The sequence below is a fragment of the Chlamydotis macqueenii genome, chromosome 7, assembly GCF_036417535.1.
Source record: "Chlamydotis macqueenii isolate bChlMac1 chromosome 7, bChlMac1.mat, whole genome shotgun sequence".
NCBI lineage: Eukaryota > Metazoa > Chordata > Aves > Otidiformes > Otididae > Chlamydotis > Chlamydotis macqueenii.
Window position 1 is genome coordinate 26,929,090 of NC_141562.1, and position 25,130 is coordinate 26,954,219.

Genomic DNA, 25,130 nt, shown 5'->3' on the forward strand with positions numbered 1-25,130 from the left:
AAAAACATCAGTGTGTTCACCCTTCTGCCATTAGACAGTATCAAGTATGCCTGGAACGGTGTCCAAACCTGAATTTGCACACAAATTGACACAGCACTGAAAATCAAGATAACCAGAATGGTATTATTCCATTACTCTAGCACAAACCTGGAGTAAATCTGTATTAGAAATGTTATCATAACTTCTGTGGTATTTAAATCTTTTTTAAAGTCTCATCTTTGGCAATTATCGTATTATAAAAGAAACTTGGCTTCCCTTACACAAAAAATAGAAGACTAATTTATAGTTCTCAGAGTTGCAGAAAAAAGCTGGAGAAGATGAATCTCAACCGTTCAGGAATGAAAGGCCAGTAGAAAGATCTTACCTTCTCTCATTAAAAAAAAAATAATCTGATCATGTATAAGTCAATTCCTTGATTTTTGACTGGTTGAGGCTCATTCTTAGCTTCTGGGTCATTTGCTTTTTTTTTTTTTTTTTTTTTTTATTCCAGAAAGGTACTGGTGGGAGAATTGGCTAGTGACAACTCATGCTCCTGAGGAGCCAGGTGTTAGTGTCACTCAGCTGGCTGAATGTCTAAATTGTTTTTATCTTGATATGCTTGTACAAGGCCATGCTCAAACAACTGTGAATGACACACTCACCTGTTGAGGCAGACACACCAGTACTTGCCATAGTGTTGCTCTGAGAAGTGTTCTTCATGCCATATGCTGCAATGAAGAAATTCAAGAATGAAAGTAACGAAGGATAACAAGGTACTTACACATACTAGCTGTGGGTTGCACACCATTTCAAAAACCTTTTCTTATTCAGGGTACCTAGGACAACTCAAACATGCAAGGGCTCCCTGAGCAAGCAAATCTCTAGAGCTTACATAGGCACTGAGAGCTGTTCCTGCACATCCAAAGCACAGGAAATGTTCCTCAGTATCCCCTCATACCAAACTGTTCTGCACAAGAAGAAGGTAACAAAGGAGCCTCTGTCAATACGAACTTTCTAGCCACTGCAGAAAAGGTAGGAGAAGGCAACACACATTGGTGACCCTCACACTTTCTCTAGGCTTAAATTGTTGCTGACCTGCGGAGGCTGCAGTAGCATTCTGGGTCAGGGTTGAAGAGCCTGGAGACAGGTTGTTTTGAACTCCAAACACTGCAAAGAAAAACATTATAGTGAGGGTTACAGGAGTGCTGCAGTGGAGGTGGTATTCTGGTTAAAAACAAAACAAAACCAATGAAAATAATGACAACTTCTCCCAAGAAATTTTGCTAGCTAGCTGGAGGCATCACAGGTCTAAGCATTTCTGTTGAAAGATCTTTCTTACAAAACATCTTTTTCCTTAGAACATTTTGCTGTATAAGTTATTGTTGGCCCAGAAAAATAACGATGACCATTTACAAACATTATTTAAATTTAGACTGCAAGGCCACTCTCATGGCTGCATTAACATTTCTGCTAGTGGAGCACTTAGGAAAAAGGTAAATTCAGAAAACTGGCTTGATCTAAGGGACATTTAAGGAGACAACCTCACAAAGTACGTGTCAAAGTACTGTCCAGAGAGAAGCAAACAGCTTGGAAGGTGGCACCTTTGGTGCCAGAATCAGTGTGGCAATATCAGTGCAGTGTACAGACTGCTCCCATACACCTTGCTCTTTCTGCAGGCCCAGTCAGAGACCCCGCATGATGGCACTGTGCAGTGTAGACACAGTGTGACTGTGAAAGAAAAAGGAGCTGCTTAGTGACATTGAAGAGAGTCTGCCAGAAGTCATGGGCCAGGCGAAGAAAAGGGAAATTATAGGGAAAACTGACAGAGGAGCAGTGGGTCTTTACGGATTAGGACATATGACTTTATTTTTTAAGGCACTATCCTGAGTTGTTCTAGGGAAAAAACAGGCTGGCCTAACAGATATCTTTCAAAAGACAAATTATTCTCCTTGGAAAAACTCTAGTTTGCCCTGCCTTCCAGTTAAAAATAGTCAGGAGCTAACACCAGCTATATAGGGCCAACTCAGAATAAATCCACTGTAACCAAAGAATTACTGGGGTTTGCAGACAAGCTGCTGACACTGAGACAAGGAACAGAAGAGAAACAGAGTGATATAGGTATTACTTCATTGTACATGTCTGCCAGGACTGTGGTGCTGTGAAAGTGTGAAGGGAAGAAGAGAAAAATCTGACCTGTAGAGGAAGTGCTCAGACCTGCGTTCAGAGTATGATTGCTGGGAGCCAGGTTATTTGGGACACCAAAAACTGCAAAAAGAGGAAGTGAAATGTTATTACTTCTCTGGAATCAGAAATCCAGCACCTGAAGGACAGTGGCACTGTCACAGAAATTAAGAGTCAGAGTCACGTGGAAATGCAATTAGTGAAAAAGCACAATAATTGCACAGAGGAAAAATTGTGACACCAAGCCACTCTTTTACTGAACAGGCAAAAGGGAGAAAATCCTACATCAGACAAGCTGCACTCATGAGATACTGTGAGAAAGCAAAGCTTTAAATAGTATGCTATCATAAAGCCTCCCGTGTTTTTTCTCTGCAGCTGGGAAATAGAGCATCCCTGGCATTTAGAATTGGGCCTTACAATGTATAATCACACTCAGCACTTATTGATTACACCTCTAGTGCATGAGGACTGAAGGGTTAGGCCCAGTCGTTCTTACACTAGGCCAGGACAATCCAATGCTAACTGGACTCTAAAATTAGTTTTGATAGGGAATGTGAGCTTGACCACATTGATAAAGCTATCATCAAAGTTTAGTGACAGATCAACAGATCATGCAGTCAGGACAACAGATCCTCACAAAGAAGGACTTTCAAATACAGTCAGTGTAGAAGCAGAGAGCACCAAGTTACAGAAAACCTGAGAAAATTCAAGCATATCCCCTGCCATCTTGATTCTTCCATCATTTCAGTTCTTCTTGATGTGTAAAAAAAAAGCACTGCTGTTAACTCAGTTTCAGTATGGAGTTACATCCTTCAAGCCTGGGTGGTCCAGGGAACATACCTGATCCTGTAGAGTGAGACATAGCATTGATCAAGGAAGAGCTGTTATGGTATCCACCAAGGGAAGACCCAGCAGGCAGAGTGGAGGACCACATGTATGACGGGAGGGCACTATTCAGTATGGTTGTATCATATGTCCCCGACACTGTAAAAAAACCAAACAAACAGAAGTGGTTTTCAATGAGACCAGGCTTGTGGCTTAGCATGCATTGCAGGTTTACACGGCAAACAACTTCATCTGCCTTAAATTTCAATTACCCTTGTGGACTCAACACAATGACTCCCGGTTAACACGGTATAACTGATCTCAAATGCCAGCTGATTACAGCCCATTAAGCAATGGAATAAAGATTAACCTGATAGCATGACCATTCACAAAACACCTTGAAGAGATTTCTTTGCTTGTACATGCTATGATACCAGAATAAAACACTTCAGTTTGCCATTCTGTTCATAAATCATCCTGGCCCATGAGACGTATGACTTTTGTTTCCTACATGTGACTCTGATTGGTTCACTAGTGTATTGGACTAAATTCCCAGTTTTTGACAGAATTTGAGCCATGCAAAAGAAAAAGGGTATTGCTTGTTCCTAGATACTGTTGGAGGACAGTGGAGTGAATGTGAATACCGCTGTCTCAAGCATTGTTGTGAATGTGTGGAATGACTCCAGTATTGCTAATCGTCCTCTGCCAAGTACCTGACTGAGAGCTTTCAGTAACCATCTTTGTCTCCACCACAGCCTTTTTCGGTATTGGGAGTGTACTTGACGGTGATCGAGTAGGGCTGCAGCTGGCTGACCGACTTCCTTTCAGCAAACGTTTCACATCATCCAACTCTGTCCCTGTCAGGAAAAGCAAGTGCCAAGACTCACCCAAAAGCCATTGTTTCACTGATCTTTAATTTTGCCCTGGCAAATTAATTAATTCAGTGGAATTTACCTGTGAGTGTCTATGAAGTTGTACTTTCTGCAGGTGCCTTCTAGGGGTGCCACTTACTTAACAACAAACCTTTAGGACCTTTTCTAAGACTAAGTACAACTACACCCTTGTAAGACCACCATCTAACTCCCAGCATGCTTTCTTGTTCAGAAAGGGGAGAGAAATGAACGTTCTTAACAGGAAAAAAAAAGAATGACATGCTGCTATCTGTCTTCATGAAGACTGGGCCCCAGAGACACTGCAGACATACTGAGAGCAGCAACACCCTCCATCTTATACCTGATCCTCCTGGAATAAAAGCCATGGCACTTACATCTGCCAGAGGGAGATGCGCTCTGCAGTCGGACTCGTATTTCACTTTCTAGGAAGAGAAAAAGCAGATCATTAATATGGAGTGAGATGCATTTGTGCCCTGGGCTAGGAATGAATATTTAGGCTGAAGTGAATTCCTTCCTCTTGCTGTCTATGTTCCATCTTGCTGTCTTGCTGCTTTATCTGGGCAGCACTCATGGCCTACGTGAATTGATTTTAAATTGGTTTGGGCGACTTTTTGTTTTGGGGTCACATTTTGCTACTTTTAATTCCAGAGAGTTATGTTTTACTCATTGAGGGCCTCTGTTGAAATCAATAGCACTATTACACTACTGCCAGACATATAGCAGGCCTAATCATGCAGTCCTCAATCACATTGATATTCCCACTCACCACAGCTATTGTTATTGTCCTTCTGGACAAAAATCTAGAGAGCCAAAAGAAGCTTACTAAATACACAAATTCCTACTACTTCTCGTGTAAAACTCACTGTCATCTCTACAGTGGGCTGTACGATTTAGTCCTTTACACCTTGCTGACTTCTCTTTTGGCTCACTGAATGTAACCAGGCCAGTTTTAAGCCAACATTCTGACCAAATACTCAAATTTATTACTCACTTCTACTGTCCAGCACAAGAGACTATAAAGTTAATGTGATTTGATTGAGGCAAGCCTTTAAGCTTGCTACCCACAAGAGAACTGGCCAGCCAGGACATGTGCTACATGCTCCTCAAGATGAAATCTGACAGTGTATAAAAGAAACACTAGCTTTGTCATTCATATGGAGAAGCTGATGGACTGGAATTATTTCCTGAAGCAATATGAGAAGCTAGGGCTGATTCTCTGCTGTCTGTTTTATCATGTATGGCCTAGTTCTGCTGGGAGCTCAGGTACGTAGTGTGCTAGAGGTGACTGTGAAGTTCTAAGGTAGAATAATTGGTACCTGTGACACTCTCCAGGAGGAGTGTGCAAGAGCACGCTTTGATTTATATCCACTGCTAAAATTAACTTGGATAAAGTGACACTATAGTTTCCTCTTCAAGCAACTGGGAACAGATACTACACTCTTACAGAGCAATATAATCCTGCTCTCCTCAATGCTATCAATAAATTAGAAGAGCTGAATGATTTAAACAATGCAGAGCTTTACAGTGAGCTGGAAAAACAGACAATAGCAAGTCCATAATTTCACCATCATCTCCTTACTACCAGCATGAGATAATTTCAGGGTATGGCCCTAGGGTTTATAATATAGATTGCAGTAGGAGCAACATGAATACAATTACTGTAAATATGTTAGAGGCAGGTCACAGAGCAAGGATGGACTGAGTTTATAGCAGTGAACACATAAGATGGAAGACTATGTCCTATGCCCCTGGATGTCCAGGGCCCCAAGTAGATCCTGCTTTCTAACAGAGTCCAAACCACCATGAGCTCCACTAGGGTCAATTTTTACACTGAGCTTGTTTAAGCAATTGCTTACAGATAAATGGTTCACATCTGCATTGGTGTAAATCCATGTACCTCACCTGACTGGTCTACACTTACTGTGCTTGATTCCAGCTAAGGAATAGGTCCATTTAACACACCCTGAATCATACTGAAGAAAACAAAGGAGGCTTCTAAAATAATAGCATCACTCACCTCGACTTTGGCTTCTCCCTCTCGTGGAGGCAGATGCTGTGAACAACAATGAGAGAAAAGTGATATTAGGCTTTACTGCCTGTGACATCTCTGAAAATGAACATATGAAGGGCTGGAGCACCTCTCCTGTGAGGACAGGCTGAAAGAGTTGGGGCTGTTCAGCCTGGAGAAGAGAAGGCTCCAGGGAGACTTTGTAGCTGTCTTCCAGTACCTCAAGGGGGCTTATAGGAAAGATGGGGAGAAACTCTTTAGCAGGGCCTGTTATGATAGGACGAGGGGCAATGGTTTCAAAATAGAGGAAGGTAGATTCAGACTTGACATAGGGAAAAAATGTTTTACAATGAGGTTGGTGGAACACTGGAAAAGGTTGCCCAGAGAGGTGGTGGATGCCCCATCCCTGGAAACATTCAAGACCACATTGGACGGGGCCCTGAGCAACCGGATCTGGTTGAAGATGTTCCTGCTCCTTGCAGGGGGGTTGGACGAGATGATCTTTAAAGGCCTCTTCCAACCCAAACCATTCTATGATTCTATGATTCTATGATCTTGCTCAGGGTGCTCAGATTCAGACAGTAACTGTCTTTACTTGGGGCACAGCTGGGGGAATTGAACCCTCACAGTTTTTACCAGGCTGTCTTTAAACCATGAGGTATCTTAAAGAATAGGTAGCACCTTTAGCATTTCTGGATCAGCTACTGTTTCCTTTTGTACACATAAATGTTGTTCAGAGATGGTGATCTCCTATTTCAATAGGCAAAAAGGAAGCTAATAGTCCTGTTTACTCCATTGACCAAGGTTGGTCAGTGTGAAATCCTGGCTCCTCTTTGAGCCAGAAAGACAGTCTGATCATATTGTTTCACTATCTGCACTGAGTAAAATCGGCAGCTCAGAGTTTGGACAGGGCAAGATCACACCTGCTGACAATGTTCAGTGTAAACATATCACTTGATAATCAGTTCATCTTTCCACATAAACATCTTGAAGCCTAGAAAAGAGCTGGTGGAAAAGTATGTCCAGCAATGGCTCAAAGAGTCTGGGCTTTCTTGCTTGGAGATGTTCTCCCAGCTATAGGGAGCAGGGGAGGAAATGTTTTGAAGCATCACATGTGTATGTTCTCCTGGTCCATGTTGTATGCCATATGGGAATGTTATAAAAGTAGTTGAGGGTAGCAGATATATGGTATGCACCCTCTGTTTGAATACACATCAGCTAGAGACCCTCTGTCAGCTGTTCATGTAAATCCCAAATAACTCCTCCGAAGTCATGGGGCTGCACTGGCTACCCAATACAGAAAGAGCATAGGTAGACGAAGACACAGCAATGTGCAAAAAGTCACCATAGTCACGAACTCACATGACTTTCCCAAAATGTTTGGAGGAACAGCTCTAAAAAGAACGTACCAATCTCTTTTCTGGGAAACTCAGGAGAAGAGTTGGCACTGGAGCTCCCTGCAAAGAACAGAAAGGTGTTCGTTAATACTTCGCATAAGATCATTAAAAGCTATCAAAACATGTCTTCCTGGTCACTGTCTAATCCCAGTGGGCAACAAACATTTCCACTTTAAAAAAGAGCTATTCAGGACTACATGAAAGAGCTGCTAACATCTTTCAACAAAAATATGCCACAATTCCTTTTAGGAATGAGCATTACTATAAATAGGACTTAATGGTTAAAATGTGTCCCTGATGGCTTATTTCCTAGCAAAACCACAAAGGGATTCTTGTGCTAGTTGAGACAATCCTGCATTAATGTGACCTCAGAGTGCACTACACCTTGTCTTATTTCTATGGCATGTTCTGTGATACCTTCATAGGTTGCATGGCGGCTGACATAGGTTTTTCTTTCAAATGTTGAGCCAGGTGATTTGGTGAGAGTAGAGCTGGGAGACTGGGTTTGTCTGTAGCCAGAGGATGATGATGATGAATTCAATCTACCACTTCCACCTATAGGTAAAACAAAGTGCCCACAGCAAATTAAAGATATCCCCTGGATATACACCCTAGATGTCCTGCATGCTTTATGGTACTGTCTTCTAAGCTGGACAAATTTGCATTGGTACCTGACAACCAGAAATGAACAAGAATCACATTTGGGTCTAAATCTGTCCTCAGCATTCAGTGCAGAGAGGAGTATTGGTTTTCTCTGTGGTCTCAAAACAAATCTTGTCAATGATATATATGACAGCAGGAGGATGAATGAGCCATCTCCCTTGAGCAGGAATCAGTGTGGCTCTGGATGGTGTTGGGTTTTGGTTTGGATATAGGTTCACCTGTAAACTCAAGTGTTGTATGACACAGGCCACAAAAAGTGGGAGAATGTTATGCAAAACTCAAAGTGCTGAAGAATGCAGTTCATGAGATAAGGGAAAGCAGAGATAAGTCCACTTCCCTTCCAGAGCAGCTATCCACACTCTACTTAGTCCTGCCTTAGTCAGACCATTTTCTGGATAAGTGATTGATGTGTGCATCCGGCCCAAGATAGCCTGGAAGTTATAACAGCCTGGCTGTTATATTTAGACAGAGGAAAGAATTTCCCTTCCTAATTTACATCAGTGCTGTGGAGAAAGAACTGAGCAGCCATACCTAATGTGCTCATACTCTTGTATGAAATCTAATGCTGGAGCATCATCAGAGTGCAGCAAAATGGAGCCCTGTGATAAAGTCCAACATATCCATCCTGATCAGCAGGATCAGACTGGGTATTGTTTACCTATCACTGCAAAAAGAATATGCCCTTGTAATCTCAACAGAGTGTTTTCTTGCTGGCTTTCTCCTCTACAAGGACCTGTTCTGTTCAGCAACTTTCCCACTTAATTCAGCAGAACGAACAACTGTGACAAGTAGGCCTCTGCTGGAAGCATTCTGCAAGCAGAGTGGGAAAGCAGAGATTAGAAACTGCTCTGTGAAACTTCAAGAACTCATTATCTCAGAAGTTCAGATTCTTTTCTCTTCCTCCACACACTGAAAAGAAATAACAAGAAAGATGGCAATCCTGCAGCATAGTCTGAGTTTGCAGGGCTGGCTTCAGTTCTCAGACAGGTGCCAGTCCAGACAATTAGACTGACATCTTCACTGTAATTACTTCACATCTGCCCTAAGGCAAAATGATTCCACACTCTGGCCTTTAATTGGTATGGAGGTGTTTGTCAGATCTATTTGGTATGGCTAATTCTCCTGTTGAGCTTCCAAACTGCATTTCACTGCCTTTGGTTTGTCAGCTCTTTTGGAGCATGGAGAATGTTTTCTACAAAGACAATTATGCAGTCTGTCCCACTGGGGACAGAGAGAGGGAATTGCCAGAAACCTGGCTAGGAAGCTTATTCTTCAGAAATCTTTGCTATGACAATCTAATAGCTGGGCAAAGAATGCTGTCTAGAGAAGAACCCTGTTTTTACAGAGTAGAGGGCACATACTGATTTAGCATATCCAGAAAATCTGGCAGACTTTTCAAAGTGCTAAAGCCATGGACACACACACACAAAACAAAAGATTAACAAAAGATTAACAAAAAGATTAATCAAAACTATCTTTTGAACAAAAATTATCAGAAAGATTGTGATTTGGAAATCCTGAAAGAAGGGAAATCTGGTTTCTGAATGACTTCTTAACAACACTTGGAATGGCATTTTTTTTTTGTTGTCCTCCTGAAATCAAGTTTTCCTTGTGGAAAATTGAAATTTTGCCATTTACTCACCCATCCTCACAGCCAGCTTTAGGGAAGGAATACCTTTGCATTCAATATTTGCCACTTCTACTTTCATAAACCCTAATTTGCTACCTCTGGCTTATCCTACTTCCCTGCCCTGAATCTCTCCTCAGAGCATTTATGCTGCCTTTACTCTCCATTTTCTCACTGTGCAATGTCTGCATTCCTTACTTGAAGTCACATAGCTGCTGCCATGGGTGTAAGACCTCTTTTCCACTCCACTCCCTCCAGTGTGGGACGACGTTTTGAGTCCACTGCTGCTCCCTCCTTCTGGAAAAGATGAGTGCAAAATGAGACGTTCTCTCAGGGTAAAAGATAAGAAGAGCAAGGACACTGCAAGATTGTCCTCACACTCAATTACAAGTATAGCTTCATATCTTGTGAGATATCAGAACTGCAGAGAAGTGTCTTGGCAGAACATATAAATATTGACACTGCAGACCCAGCAGGTTTGTCTTCAAGTTTTGCTCCATACATGCACTGAAGGATACTCCTGTTAACTCTCATCATAAATGAGATGACAGTGCAACTCCTTTTCAATCCAGCTGCAGCAAGCTAATTAAGAGTACGGTGGCATGAAGAGCATGGAGGATTCTTCTCTACTTGTTACTTGTACTTCCATACAGAGGTAGAAATCACTCATGATATCTAATATTACCCAAAAAGTTTCACTCACTATTGTCAACTACATAAGATGACAGGGGACTACACTGCAGCCGCAGCAGTGGAGGCTGCAGGTCCATCACTTTTGACCCTTGTCCCCAAGATACAGTCACTACTGAAGACCCTATATCTGGGCTTAAGCCCTTGGAAAGTCTGGTCTACCAGTCATAGTGGACTGTCTGGCTTTGTTTCTGACAATACCCAGATAGATCCTTGCATACTGCTCCTTCTCTCCACTAAGTATTTTGGAAGAGGCATTCCTGAAAATAGCTTCTCTTTGGGTGCAAGTCTTCTTGCACTGAGACCTGCTGCACCCAGGGATTTACAGAAATAATGCAGTCAAATAGCACGGAGGTACACAGAATACTGAGCAGAAGTAATGTAATGATTGATAATTACTTACTGGGTGGTAAAGACGTGAGTCTTGTGGTTACAGTCTCTGTAATAACTGAGGAAATAAAAGGGTGCAGAAGTAATGGCACGTTAATATAGCCAAACAAGATCAATGTTCTACTTTATTTCCATGGAAGCATGACTGATTCAATGAAGATCAACTCATTTAAAGTAAAGTCCCTTGAGACTACACTGTCTGGGGGCTGCACTCTCATTGGCACACAATGCTGTGTGCTTGTTTGCAGGCCTTTCTAACTCTACAGTAACTATGAACATAAATGCTATGAAAGACTTTTTTTTTCTTTACAAGATCCCTGTAAAACATGGAAGTATTACGATTTCTGAGCACTTCTGAACCACAGCCATTGCTGTAACAGCAAAGCCCATGGTCAGACCCCCTTCTAGCTTCCTACTAGCTAACTCCCATAATGACAGCAGGAAACTTATCCTCTGTTTCACACAGAGCCAAAAAAGATATTTAAAGAACATCTTCTAGGCCACACAGGACATCGATATCAGAGGTAGGAGGAAAATCCAAATATCTGCACTACTGTCTAGAAATGTTACCACAGAGCAATTACCTGTGGTGAAACAATCAGGTCTACATGCTACACATATCTAAATGTCTGATCTTGGCCCATTTTATTCCTTATTCTGACTTCAACAGTGAGACCAAGGACAGGTGCAGAATTGAGTTCTGGACCTCTGGTCAGCATTCAGTTCCTTACAAAAGTGGACACCTGCTTCTGGGATTTCTGGTGTGTGACATAAAAAAAAAGTTCTTACGTCTTTCAGTAACTTCTGATCCTTCTTGCCTCGTTTTCTTTGTTACAGAATCCATACCATTGCCACCTGCAGGGAAAGCAGAGAAACTGCACTCAGAGCTCTGTGAATAGTGGGAGATGGCAACAGCTCCCCACAAGCCCCACTACTTTTCTCCCTTCAGCTGGGGACTAGACTGCCTGGAAGACATCTATGCCAGAGAGTTTACAGTGCATTTCCAGGGCCATGTGAGCATTACTAATAGACCAGGACAACTTGACTGGATGCTGCACAATGCAGCAGGGCTGAAACAGCAGGAGGGGTTGTAAAGCCAACAAGTGAGATGAGGCAACTGAAGCAAATACACTCAGTGCTGGAGAAATTCAGACCTGGATTTAAATCCACGCTTTGTGGCACTACACTGTGGTCACCAGTTGTGCCCCTATAAAGGCTTGATCAAAACCACAGGATCCAAATGCCACTCCCACGCATCTGCTCTGGGCAAGACTCAACAGTACAGGATTAGAAAAGCAGGCAGTTGCAAGAGTAAGCTGCCTAGAGCATGACAGTACTTCCAGAAACAGAAAAAACTAAGCAGAGATTCTGTTGCACTGTTGATAATAATACTGTGCATTCTCAGGGTACATTGATGGTAAAGCCACCGCAGTGACTTTAGTGAAACAGAAAAACACTGGAGGTACCTTTATAGAATCATAGAATCGTTAGGGCTGGTAGGGGCCTTTAAAGGCCATCTAGTCCAACCCCCCTGCACGGAGCAGGGACATCCCTGACTAGATCAGGTTGCTCAGAGCCTCATCCAGCCTGGCCTTGTATGTTTCCAGGGATGGGGCATCCACCACCTCTCTGGGCAACCTGTGCCAGTGTTTTACCACCCTCAGTGTAAAAAATTTCTTCCTTATGTCTAATCTAAATCTACCTCCTTCTAGTTTAAAACCATTACCTGTCCTACCACAACAGGTCCTGCTAAAACCTTTGTCCCTATCATTCTTATAAGCCCTCTTTAAGTACTGAAAGGCCGCAATAAGGTCTCCCCAGAGCCTTCTCTTCTCCGGGCTGAACAGCCCCAACTCTCTCAGCCTGTCCTCATAGCAGAGGTGCTCCAGCCTCTGATCATCTTCATGGCCCTCCTCTGGACTCACTCCAAAAGGTTCATGACCTTCTTATGCTGGGGGCTCCAGAACTGGACGCAGTATCAGTACTTTAAACTAGCTCTATTTGGCAGCAAGGAACTTAAGACGGGAAGTGCTTTATCTTGCTTTATAGGCAGAGCAGAAATGGTTTGGAGGCCCTGTCTGTGGCTTTGGAATCTGATCTAATTTAATGCCAGCTCAGGTCAGTCTACATAGTATTGGAATTACTGCTGTGAATGCTTTGTATACTCTTCTTCATGACTTGGATCCCTCTCTAGTTAAAATTACAATCTCTAGCAGAGGTATGACTGTCTGCCAAGGCAGGAATACCACAAAGAAACATTGTGATTGTGGAAAAGAAACATCAGCTAAAAGCGAAAATACTTCTGTCAGAAGGAAATTCACAGTTGTTCGCCCCTAGTCTCTCTAGGATAACATTTCATCTTGTGCAGCTGCAAACAATGAGAAGGAAGAGATTTTAATTTGTGCACAATGTGATAGCAGGCCAAAACTCTCCACTGCATTGGAAGACTCCTCCTCAAAACTGAAGGCCCAGCTGTACCAAAACTACACACTTAACAAGCTGAATCTGAAAAAAAAAGCTTTGGGAAAATTCCTTCCAAGTTTTAGAGCGCAGTTTGAGGCAGAATCCAAGACTGTGCCTTCCAGTTCAGCTACCATTTGAGTTTGATCCTCATGATTCCACTTACCCTTCTGCAAAACATCTAATAAGTAGCTCCCTTGATGTTACGCTTCTACAGCCCATGCATAAATAATGACACAAGCCAGGATGCAGCAGAGAATCTGCTGGAATATCTGAAGTTCAGATTCACTTCTGCCTTTCAGCAGCTCCCGCTATTCCCAGAGCTGGAGAGGAACCATGTGAGTCACTGATTTTGAGATACTGTCAGTGAAGGCACTTCAGACTCAGCTGAACTTAGGAGAGAACTCACAGTGCCCACAGCTCTCACTCTCTGCACCTCAGAACCTGAGCCTTGCTAAGCAGCCCTGTAAATGGGGTTCCTGAGGCCACATCCAAGACCTTACACAACCTTGGCTGCACGATGCTACCCAACCCTTACAATGCTTGCTAACAGTGGGGATTTCCAAAGGATTATCCAGGCTGCTGATTCCAAGACATACGCAAGACTGGAGCTTGCATTAGGAGAGTTCCTCCTCCAGCAGGATGAGAGTCTCCTGCAATGGAAGGTTCCTGATCATTCACTCCAAGGAAAGGCAATATCTCTGCTACTCTTCCTTATTGTATCAACAGTGAAAGCATCTTTGAAGCTCCTCCCCTAAAAACAGGTGCTGGAAGCTGTTGTTTAGATTTCAGCATTGTTGGCTTTGCCAGTGTTTTTGGCAGGGAACACAGCTTTACATCTGGAAACTGCTTTCCTACTGCTTTGTAGCCCCAGAACTCTACTTCATTTCTGCTATTGAGAAACAGTGCTGGTTATGGATGCTGGAAGAGGCTGGTACCACCATGGAGTGAATGCATCTTCTGCATCTTTGCCTTCCCTTGAGAAAGAAGAATATCTGGCTCTGATAACAATCCGAAAAAAAACCCAAGAGGTTAAACCACATATTTGGAGCCACACATGCCACAGCCCAGCCCCAACACATGCTGCATTTTGATCTGTTGCATGTGTGTTTGCCACGTGAATGCCAAAGCCAGCCCAGGCTCCAGCAGACTGACTGAGCTGGATTTCCATTACACGCCAGGACTGACTCATTTCACCAGCTCCTATCTGGATTCACAAAGACATAGCTGTTGGCTATGTCTGTGGCAAAGCAATAACGCCGTTGAGTCAGAGAAGCCACCTGCAATTATCTCTGAGCAACAAGCAGGAACTTGTGAAGCGGGATCCCTCTCAAACAGCGCAGGCAGCATACGACAGGGCGACCCTATGGCCACTTTAACATAAGCTCAAGGGAGTAGCGCGCTCATGGCACCCACAAAAAAAAGGGAACTTGCAGACCTTAGTGGCACTAGGAACCAGGAGAGGTCTAGCACTGCCACCCTTGTGCACACTGCTTCCTCTCTCAGAGCACTGAAAAGCAGGATAGTAATAGCTGCAAGGCACGCTTAGATCCGTGTTTTCCACAGAAGCCGAACACGACAGGGTACCTCCTGCACTCCCTACTCCACCCCACTGCAGTGCAGCTCACGGCAAGGCTGCCAAGCCAGTCTGAGATGGGACATTCAAACCTCTCTTACTATTTTAGAAATGAGGTATCGTGTGCAATGCTAATAAAGTTTATTAAAGATATTTTTCAAAGGGGAGGGGAACAGCCACAAAGACATTTTAATGGAAAAAATGAAGCAGGCACATTTCAGATTCTTTTACTTCTCCACAATTTCCTTCCAGTTTTCACGTCAGAATGCTGTTACACTCTCACAGCACATCCTTTGAGCTCTCTTCCCCCTCTATTAATAAGGCTCCTGCTGTGAGATACTCCATTAGAAGAAAGAGGCACCAGCAGGTGCTGAGATTAATAATATCTAATGTCAGTAGAACCCTTTGATCACGAATGCTCTGAGGCTCAGCAGATGCCTCCAAATCACGTCACTGACTGTTAAAAGCAAATGCCATGGTTCCGATCATATCAAATGTCTCTTAGGGTGCTCCTTCCTCTTAAGCCTTTCAGGTGCCACTGTCATGAGACTAATAGAACTGGTTAAAAAATGGCCCCTTATGTCTCTTTTACCTCACAGTCTAGGAATCTGACCTTCTCATTCTGCTTTAAAAGCTGTTCCTTTCCAGTTATTGTACCAAAACCAATACAGTCAGAATCCAATAAACCAAATCCTGCTTCCAAATTAGCTCATTTTGTAGACTCACTGAAATTACGCTAACAGCAGGGAAGCAGCTTAGATGCCCAACCAAAGCTTGGATGCGCTGTAGGAACCAAATTCTGCTCTGCCCACAACCTGTCCTGGCTTCTTTGACACCAGTATGTGCTCATTTCCCAGAGCACAAGCAGGAGCACTGCCCAGACTTCACTCCACACTGCCAGGTACCTTCCATGTCCTCGCTCTGTTTAATTGTGCAACCCAAAGAGAAAGAAGCCAAAGCAAGGCCACTGTGACCTACACAAGCTTCTTGCCTCTGGCACAGAAGGGGAGCCAAACAATCTGGTATTACACAAAAAATGTTTGCAGAACAAGAAAGTGCTGCTGTCACCATTTCACAGATGAAGAAACTAGCCACAGAAGGACAAGTACCTTCCCTGAAGTCACTCTACAAGTCAGTCCAAAGACAGCAAAAGACGACAGGTCTTTTACCTTATGCCACTATGTTCAAATTGCTAGACCTGCTGCAGGAAGGATCCAAATTGATTCTCAAATCAGACTTTTTCAACCTATTGTGACAAAGACTCAGAAACATCTTACAGTGCTTCCTAATGTCCTATGATAAAATTGTGGCCCAAAGTCCATAACCAATGAGTCACTGCTGATAAATAAACCCACCTGTTCAAGACAAAGCAAAGCTTGTCCATGGCAACACTAACTTTCACTTCAAAGTAGTTCCAGGTATTCTCAAGTCTACAGATCAGTTCCTTAATATTACATGCTGCACCCACCATCTGAAGATCCAATTCACAATCATTATTCCTCCAGTACCTTTCAGATCTCCTCAGTTTTAAAAACAGCCAACAGATGACCTGCATTTCACCATGCAAGTACCATTACAGAACAAAGAACATTCAGCTAAACTGTATCTATTTGCATGATAGTTTCACAAAGTGCATTAAAAATGTTCCCACAGCTTGGCTTCACATTTCTTATCTCCCAGCAGGTATACTCCTTTCACTTGATACTCATTTTAAAAGAGCTGTATTCACTGACAAACACCAAAACAAAATGACCCAGCTCTAACACAATCTTATTTTCACATTGCATTCCTCACAGAGAAATGTAATATCTCCTCTACTTTGCCTGAGAATACAGCCTTGTTCTGCAAGGAATCTGGAAGACAGAAAATAAAGGATACTTTTTCTTTTTTCTTTTAAGTAATATAACTTACCTGGAGTGCTTTGGTTACTCAACTTAAAATCTCTTTTCCTCCTCAACCGTTTCCTTTCTACCAAAATTTGCCACCTACTTTATATCAAGTCCTTCCAAAGGTGTGTGGAATCTGAGTGATCATCCAAAAATGTTCATCTCTTCTTTATTCAACCTGTTCTATTCTCGCCCTTCTTCTGCTTTTCTATTCTCGTGCTCTTAAACAAGTCCCAACAAAGGTGTGTCGTGGTTTCCTGCCTCACCCTACCCTTCCAATTATCTGACACTCACTGGAAAAAAGATCTGCCTCCAGGAATCAAACTTTATTGAAAGTAAAAATGCTCCTACCTATTTGCTCAGGTAGATTAACTATTTAGGTGCCAGACAGACAAAGGCGTGAAGGCTTATGTCAGGGAAAAGGAAGTTATGACAGTGCTTTCTGATACACGATCTGAGATCTGTTTTGGCATTTTCTTACAGAAAGTTGCACAGCACCTGCTGATGTCTCTGCAAAGCTGGCTGCAAGCTAAGCATATTTTACTGCTTGCAAAACAAGCGGCTAAACTCTCAGCTAGTACAAAGTGGCTGAAAACTGCTCAAGTCAGTGGTCTGAACTGCCTTGCCAAGCCCATAGATATTTATGGCAGAAGGCAGCACTAGTAATAAACAAAAACACACCAAACTGAGTGAGGAAGATAAACTCTTCCATGTATATAATCTACACATTTCTCACTGAATAGGAACTGGAGCAGAAGAGCAGCCATGGTGGGTCAAAGCAAAACTCCATCTAGCTCACGACCCTGTCTTTCACCATGGCCCATTTTAACAGCCTTGGCAAGATGATGTTAACAGGACAAGCACAGGCAGGTATTTTCCTGGTGTACACTGGAGACTTCCTAAGCCAAAAGCAGCAGCATTACAATCATTCCTTGATGGATATTTTCCATTAATTTGTCCAATTAGTTTTTGAATCTGTACATTTTAGTATGGACAGTGTCGTATAGGAAAGATTTTTACAGCTTAACTATAACTTGTGTAAAGATTTTTCCTCCTGTTGAACATGACAGTGTCATTCGGTGCCCTGTGCTTCTTTGTAAGAACCAGAATTCACCTTGGCTTTTCTCACCCTACACAGATTTTGACAGATTCGTACCACTGAATGGGAAAGAACTTGGTGCTTCATGTGTGTTTTTGCACAGACCTTTTGAGGGATTGTAGCTGTGCACTGTCGAGACTGTACTCTGTTCTTTTCAGTTCCATACTGGAAACTTCCAAAGGTGTGTAGGGACATGGCTGCTATACAGCACTACACTGTCACCCCAAAGGCTAGGCCTTGTGTTTATTGATGGGCACCAAGACTTCTTCAGAATTCATAAATGCATCTCCTAAATCCCAGAACTTGTATTTATATTTACCTTTAGTCAGACAGATATTTATGAAGCACAATTTCCTCCCTGCGCAGAGGAAACAATCTTGACTCTGCCTTCTGAACACTAATTAAAGCACATTTAGTTGTCTAAACAAGCTGCATGTGGTAATTAAGTTACGAAGAAGTGTAGAGCTCAGCCTGGGACCCGACCAAACTGCACTCGGCTTAAGCCTTGATCAAATGTATAGAAGTGGCTTTAGCTTTTTGAACTTCATGCTCTTTGAACATGACACATTACTATTCCTCTTATTATTAACTGCACTTTGGCAATCTCATTTTACATCTGCTTCCAGCACAATCCACAGCTGTGCGCTTCAGACATACCCTGGCTGCTCACAGACAGAAGTTGTTCAGGAAAAGAGAGGACTGAATGCACTGGGCTACTCTGGCTCTGTAAGACCCACCAGTATGAGGGAGGTTTACTAGAATGGCACTCAGACTTGACTGGAGCAGGAGATGGGACCTCACATTTTAAGACAATGTCCTCCGGACTGGAAGAATTTTCTCCCTCCCTTACCTTTGTCTATCAGTTTTCTTTATACGTGTATAAGCAAAAGGTAGCCATCACAATTTTGATAAAATAAGAAAATTGCAGTATTTTACTCCCTGCAATGTTGTCCATGACAACGATACTGGTTTAATTTTTCTTGAGAACAAAGTGTTCATGGAGCATCTCTTCATGAGTAATTTTGCCAATTTCTTACTGGAAAAAAAAAGAAGGTGGTGGTGGAGTATGACATAGAGGTGCCTTAAAAGGAAACAGAAAATAAATCATACCTTGAGAAACACTGACTCTGCATTTAAAAGAGGAAACTTACGTGAAGATGAAGTTGAGAATGCTGCCTGATGAAACACACTGGTTAGTTCACTCAGGTTCCTAATGGGTAAGTGCCAAATTCAAGGACATAATTTAGAGAGGTTCTGAGCTGCTTCACCTTTTACTGAAGTGATTGCCTCAGGTACTCAAAGCCACTGAAAGTCAGGCATCTAGCTGGCACAGTGCAATGAACTGCAGCAGACCTAGCTTCAGGTCATCAGCTGCCACTTCTGCAGTAACAGTGGTGGTGTGTGGACTGGTGGTTAGAGCAGAAGAGGGAGCTTGAGCTCCTCTTGGAGGTAACAATCACCATCCTCCCATTCCCCCATCTGTCCTGCTCAGTTTCATTTGCAAAAGGTGAAGTCTGTAGATATGGAGTCACTCTACTGCTGGGAGTAGCTGGGAATGTTTTACCAGATGCAGATTTTGCTACTTTCCCTGTTCCCAGCACAAGAAGAAGCTGCATTGACTTTGAGCTTTCAATTGATGCCTCAGTCTGGCAGCTACAGACATGAAATCATAGTAGAAGACAGCACCATGTTCTCTGGGGAAAGATGCTCCAAAAGTTTACAGCAGTTGATGCTGGCACTGAAAAAGCTGAGAAGATGAAGTAGAACTCTACACTGCACATTCACTGCATCTGGAAGGGGGCTGTGCTACAGCACATCTGAATCACTTCTCACTCTGCAAGGAGACCTCAAGGAGGTGTCACCTGCAAGGAGAGTCCAAAGATAAAGAGTCTCAAAGCTGAACCAGATAGTTTTGTCATAGCTGTCCTCGGGCAGCTTAAGATGTGTTAATGATTTAGAAACAGCCAAGTGATGATAACTTGTTATCTTAAACTCGAAGTTTAAGGGAGCTGTGGAGCACATGATAAGGGTGTACATTGGCCTGATAATTCTGTCTCAATTGACACACAAATTACATAGCTAGTGAATCAGCCAAGAAGCTGATTGGAATAGTGCAGGCCCACACAAGGACGGTTCACTCAGGGAAGAAGAAACCACACCTATTTCTGGGTAGCAACTGCAGTTCCCTCTGTGCCTTGGTTTTACACAATGGAGCTGGGCAGCTACTGAACCAACCAGAGCCTCCTGAGTCACTCCCTTGACTCAATGCTTTGAGTACACAGTTTGCACATTAATCGAGAAACTAACTGTGAGTAACCTCAGGCATGAACAAAAGCCTTGTGGGGAATTGGTCATTGCTTTTGGGGCGCCAGGAGGCAAGTTATGTCAGGATGCAAAAAACCATTGCTAACTCAGTCTCCCAGATCCCAAGAGACTTCAATGAGCAAGAGAAGATGGCTTGGCTGTTTGTACTCATGAATATAAAAGCTGTACAGCTAAGGACTGCTTTCCCTTCTCCTTCTGGCTTTATATAGCATTCCACACAACAGAAGGCTTGCTACAGCTTCTAAGGTTTATCACAGTGCAAAGAATAAATAGCAATAATTATAATAATGCTATATATGCACATGGAGCATTATAAAAAACCCCCGATCCTTAACAGTGCAGGACAAACTGAATTGTGCTGGTCCAGAGAGGAGGGTCTGGGCTGTTCTGGTGGTGACAGAGATTGTGAGGAGGTGGCTAAAGACTTGGGCTTGCTGCTTTTAGTATTACAATGTAGACAGGAGGAATGAGACTCTTCAGCAGACAGCTATCTACCCCTGTACAGACACTAGGACCCTGATGCCATCTTGGTGCTCTGCAATACAACTGCAATAGTTATTAGCAAGCAGCCTTGTCCAAGGGCTGGGGATGGATGTGTGCATTGTCTGGTCTGTCTGGGACTGCTCCTGATAACGTAAGATTTGGTGACAGACAGATCCAAACAAAACACATCTGTGATGTCTTTAAAGCTGTCTCCATGCAGCTTTTTATGCGCATTGATGCTTGGGCACATTTTAACTCTTGGTGAGGCTGTACAGCAGGAGCTGGCTGGCAGAGCCGGGAGTTATCACTCACGTCAGACTCACCTCTAAAGACATGAAGGCTGGGATGTTAACAGACCTGTTCGCAAAAGTGACCTGCCACCATCTCTGCCTTTCTCTCCCCCTTTCTCTCCCCCCTGACCCCTGGCAAACAGCTGTGAAACAGATGATCACTGCCACTCTGAGGGGTATTGCTGTGAGTTTAAACTAAGTAATTCTCATCCATAAGACTCCTCTCCTTCCCAGTGCTGGCAAGATGAATAATCCCTTTCACTTTGTCCTCTAGGTAACAGCTGCCTGCCATGCATGCTGCATACAGCTGCATATAGAACTAGGAGCTGGACTGAGTCTCTTGTTTGATGCGGCCAGTTACTCACAGTCAGCCCGCTGCCCAGTCTGCTTGGTCAAAGATGAAGGAAACCAGTCCTGGAGTCTCTTATTTAAGGGAATGCAAAGTTTATTTCACAGGATCAAATAATTTCCTGTCCCCTAGCTTTTAGAAAACTACTGTTCGTAAGCCCACCCGTAAGCCCATAAAACAGTTTTAGCACCAGTATCTTTTAGACAAAAAATATACAACAGAAAATGCATTACTTGCTAACCTCACACATCAAATGTTTTAGTCAGTCAGGCAGCAAAGGGACATAACCAATGCCAGATGACCTGGCTGTGGTGCTGCCAATACAAATAATGGAGAAAAGTCAGAGCAAACTGTTTACAAAGAACTGGCAGCATGCAAAAAAAAAAAAGCCTTTCTGGCAGCCCCAAAGAAAACAAGATTTGATTTGTGAATTGCTCACCAGTCATATCCATGGTCAAAATTCCAACCAATTAGTGGTAGAACACTGGAACAGGCTGCCCAGAGAGGTGGTAGATGTCCCATCCCTGGAAACATCCAAGGCCAGGTTTGACAGGGCCCTGAGAAACCTGATCTGGTTGGAGATGTCCCTGCTTCTTGCAGTATAGGGGATCACTGCAGGGGCAGTAAGGGATGAAAGCACAAGAACGTTGTTGCAGGGACAGCTGAACTGCAACTGAGTCTATACAGTTTGTGGTACATCTGTACCCCATCCCCACGCTATCTAGCTGTATCTGTGTGGAAAGATCTAACTTTGCTTTCATAATAATTTCCTCATTATCCATATCGTTTACACACAAGCTTGCGCTAAGAGAGAGCATTAGCCTGAGCTCCAGGGCAGCTCAGGGACAGGCAGTGGCCAGCACTCCTTTACTCCCACAGTCCAAATTGATCCAGCACACACAGTTAAATATAAGCAAGTGTCACCAGTTTTCACACATCCCAGAAGGCCTAGTAGCCATGCCTTAGGTTAGGTTTCCTAACCAATGTGCAACGGATTTTGTAGTGTATCTTCTCCAGAACTTGGCTTGTCCTAAATGTTGTCTTGACATAATGAACTCGAACTACTTGGTTTCCTAGACCAAGAGAAAACCAAGTACCTGGAGCAAAAGTCAATGACTTAATGGATGGGTGTTGTGGTTTTGTTTAGTAGGGGGGGCCTAAGGTGGTAGCTTCTGTAGGAAACTGCTAGAAGTCGCTCCCCTTTGTTCAGGGGACTTGGCCAGGCCTAGGGCGGACCCACTGCTGGCCAAGGCCCAGCCGATTGGTAGCAGAATGTCTCGTGATGACGCCTCTGCGATAACGTATTTAAGAATGGGAAAACAGAAAAAAAAAGAGAGAAGAGAAGATGTGAAGAAGCTGAGCAGGGGCAGAGGCGCAGAGGGGGAGGCGCAGGCCTCATGGGCCTTGCAGGCCTCACCCTCTGGCCTCTCGCCAGGCAGCCGACTGGGCCTGACTCAGTCCAGCCCGGCTGCAAGAAGTGGAGAGGAGATGAGAAGTGAATAAGATGTAAAAAAGATCCTGAGAGACACCTACTAGCCTGTTGTGAGGAACGGCTGCAGACACCAAGGTCAGTTCAGAAGGAGGGGGAGGAGTAATGCGGCTCCTGGCCAAGATTCCCCTGCAGCCTGTGGTGACGACCATGGTGGAGCAGGTTGTCCCCCTGCAGCCCATGGAGGTCCACGGAGGAGCAGAGATCCACTTGGAGCCCGTGAAGGACCCCATACCGGGGGAGGTGGATGCCTGAAGGCAGCTGTGGCCCGTGGAGGGCCCGCTGGGACAGCTGTTCTGGAGAGACTGCACCCGTGGAAGAGATGACCCACGCCGGAGCAGTTCCACGAAGGACTGTGGCCCGTGGGAGGGACCCCACGCTGGAGCAGGGGAGGAATGTGAGGAGTTCTTCCCCCGACCATGAAGCAGCGGCGTAGAACAACATATGATGAACTGACCGCAACCCCCATTCCCTCTTCCCCCCTGTGCCGCTCGGGGGCGGGGGGGGAAGGTAGTAGAGATAATGTTAAGCTTGGGAAGAGGGAGGGGTGGGGGGAGGTTATCTTGTTCTCTGTCTCATTATCCTGCTGTTTGTAGCAATAAATGAATAGTTTTCCCCAAGTCGAGTCTGTTTTGCCCGTGACGGTAACTTTAAGGATTTCTCCCTGTCCTTATCTCAAACCTCGAGCCGTTTTTCCTTATATTTTCTCTCCCTGTTCTCTCGGAAGGTCGGGGGAGTGAGAGAGAGACTGCGTAGTCTGGTCCAATCGGGGCTGAACTACGACAATGGGGCAGGTTTATACTCACTCTTGCGGCGGTGCTTGCGGTGTATGTAGACCCTCTGTGGCTCTGCCATGTGCAAGAGAAAAAGGGAGCTTCCTGAGAAGCTCATGTCAATAAATTGCAGAGTGCCATGCGCAGCTTTTCAGACAGCAGAGCTCCTGATTCTGAGGGGGGGATCCCCAGCACCAGAAGCAAGCGCAACAAGCACATCTAACAAATGTATCAATGATACAGCTTTGCAGGTCACAAAGAGGACATGCTTCAATTATCCAGGATTCTGATTTAGCATAGAAGCAAATGATCACCCAGGGAAAAAAAAAGAATTGAGGTATAAGGAGATTTTTAAACATGTATTCAGTATGTTCATTTTTCTGTTTTGTAACATGACACTTTGGGGCTCATTGTGGACGAAGTACATTTTACCCACCATTTGCAACCATAGATTTTCTGAGGAACCTGTGGTAAGTAAAAGAAGCATATTGTCACATGATTTTAGTCTATGATGGAGGGATTTTCCCCTCCCTTTAAAAATCTTCAGAAGTCTGCAAGTTGAAAAAAGGCTATTACATCAGATCACAGAAAATGTGTTAAAAGCACAGAACATGCAGCACAACAATGTATACTATGTATGGTTTGATCCCTTCCGCAGGGATCTTTCCTAGTGGGTGGAAAGTACCTAGCAATTTTGGATTCAGGGTAGAAAGTAAATGATCCAAACTCAGTCGGTTTTAGTAACACAGATCTTTACTGTGCCCCATCTATATGGCGTGTCAGTCTGCCACTTTAGAAAACATAAAAGCATTAAAAAAATATAGCCAAATCAAGTTTCTGAGCTTTTCAGTTTTTATGTTGGCACGCAACAGACTTTTTGCAGTCCCTGGATGGCGTGTCTGCATTTGTTGGCATGTCTGTGCACATGTGTATGTTGATCACAAAACTACCTTTGTTGGAAGTTTCAATTAGAAAACAACAGGACATTGCATACAAGGGGTCAACCCAGGTTTTATACAGCAGCAACATTACTCTAGATTTTGTGTGGCTTAAAGAGGAATATATTTTTCCTCAAGAGTATATGGCAGTTAGGAGAAGGGAAAAAGACAGATCCAGCACCAGGACAATGTCTCCATTGTTTACAATAGAGGAAAAAAATGATGGCGCAAAATCACTAGTTTGCTGAAAATTCTCCATCAATTTTGTTTTTCACACCACTTTTATAGAAAAGTTTACATGAAAAAAATATTTTTGTTTCTAACAGAATCCGAAAATGACAAAAAGTGGAAAATTTATTTACGTTCCTTTCCTCTTTTTTTTTCCAGGGCAGTAAGAGGAAGTATTTGGAATACAGGTTTTCCCAAAGTAAATTATTTTTAAAAGAAAAATCAAAGCTTTTTAGAACATTTTTCAACATTTCTTTTTTATTTTTATAATTTTAAATTAAAATACCTCCCACTAATAATTAAACAAAGAAAACCATGCATTTCTCCCAAAAATGTTTGCTTAAATAGAACCCATTTGTGAATCCTCTTCGCTAACTTTTTCAAGCTGTAGTCTGGTTCTAGGCAGAACTTCAAGAAAGTCACTGCTGAATGAGGCTGGTACAACCTAAACCCAGAAATGGTGAGACAAGCATAAGGCAGTTGATTTTCCAGGTCTGAATGGTGGTAACACTTGGACATTTTTCCCACATAACATTTTTCTGGGACCACTCTTTATAGTAAAGTGGGGAGTGTCTCTCCTT

At 43.4% G+C, this 25,130-nt stretch overlaps 1 protein-coding gene across 3 annotated transcripts in view; it reads right to left on the reverse strand.

Moving 5' to 3' along the window:
- The window catches only part of COL17A1 (collagen type XVII alpha 1 chain), a 36,390-nt gene extending 24,887 nt beyond the window's left edge, over positions 1–11,503 (reverse strand). The window contains exons 1-12 of one of the 3 annotated variants that reach the window (XM_086752239.1): positions 11,443–11,503; positions 10,667–10,711; positions 9,772–9,870; positions 7,701–7,838; positions 7,296–7,343; positions 5,896–5,931; positions 4,253–4,300; positions 3,699–3,842; positions 3,001–3,144; positions 2,173–2,244; positions 1,075–1,146; positions 642–707 (exon numbers count right to left, since the gene is read on the reverse strand). In XM_086752239.1, coding sequence (XP_086608365.1) covers positions 642–707; positions 1,075–1,146; positions 2,173–2,244; positions 3,001–3,144; positions 3,699–3,842; positions 4,253–4,300; positions 5,896–5,931; positions 7,296–7,343; positions 7,701–7,838; positions 9,772–9,870; positions 10,667–10,711; positions 11,443–11,497 — 967 coding nt within the window. In that variant the 5' untranslated portion in view covers positions 11,498–11,503. Of the gene's footprint in view, positions 1–641; positions 708–1,047; positions 1,147–2,172; positions 2,245–3,000; positions 3,145–3,698; positions 3,843–4,252; positions 4,301–5,895; positions 5,932–7,295; positions 7,344–7,700; positions 7,839–9,771; positions 9,871–10,666; positions 10,712–11,442 lie in introns of all 3 variants that reach the window. The other 2 variants (XM_086752238.1, XM_086752237.1) reach the window with 2 other exon arrangements.
- Positions 11,504–25,130: the final 13,627 nt, after the last annotated feature.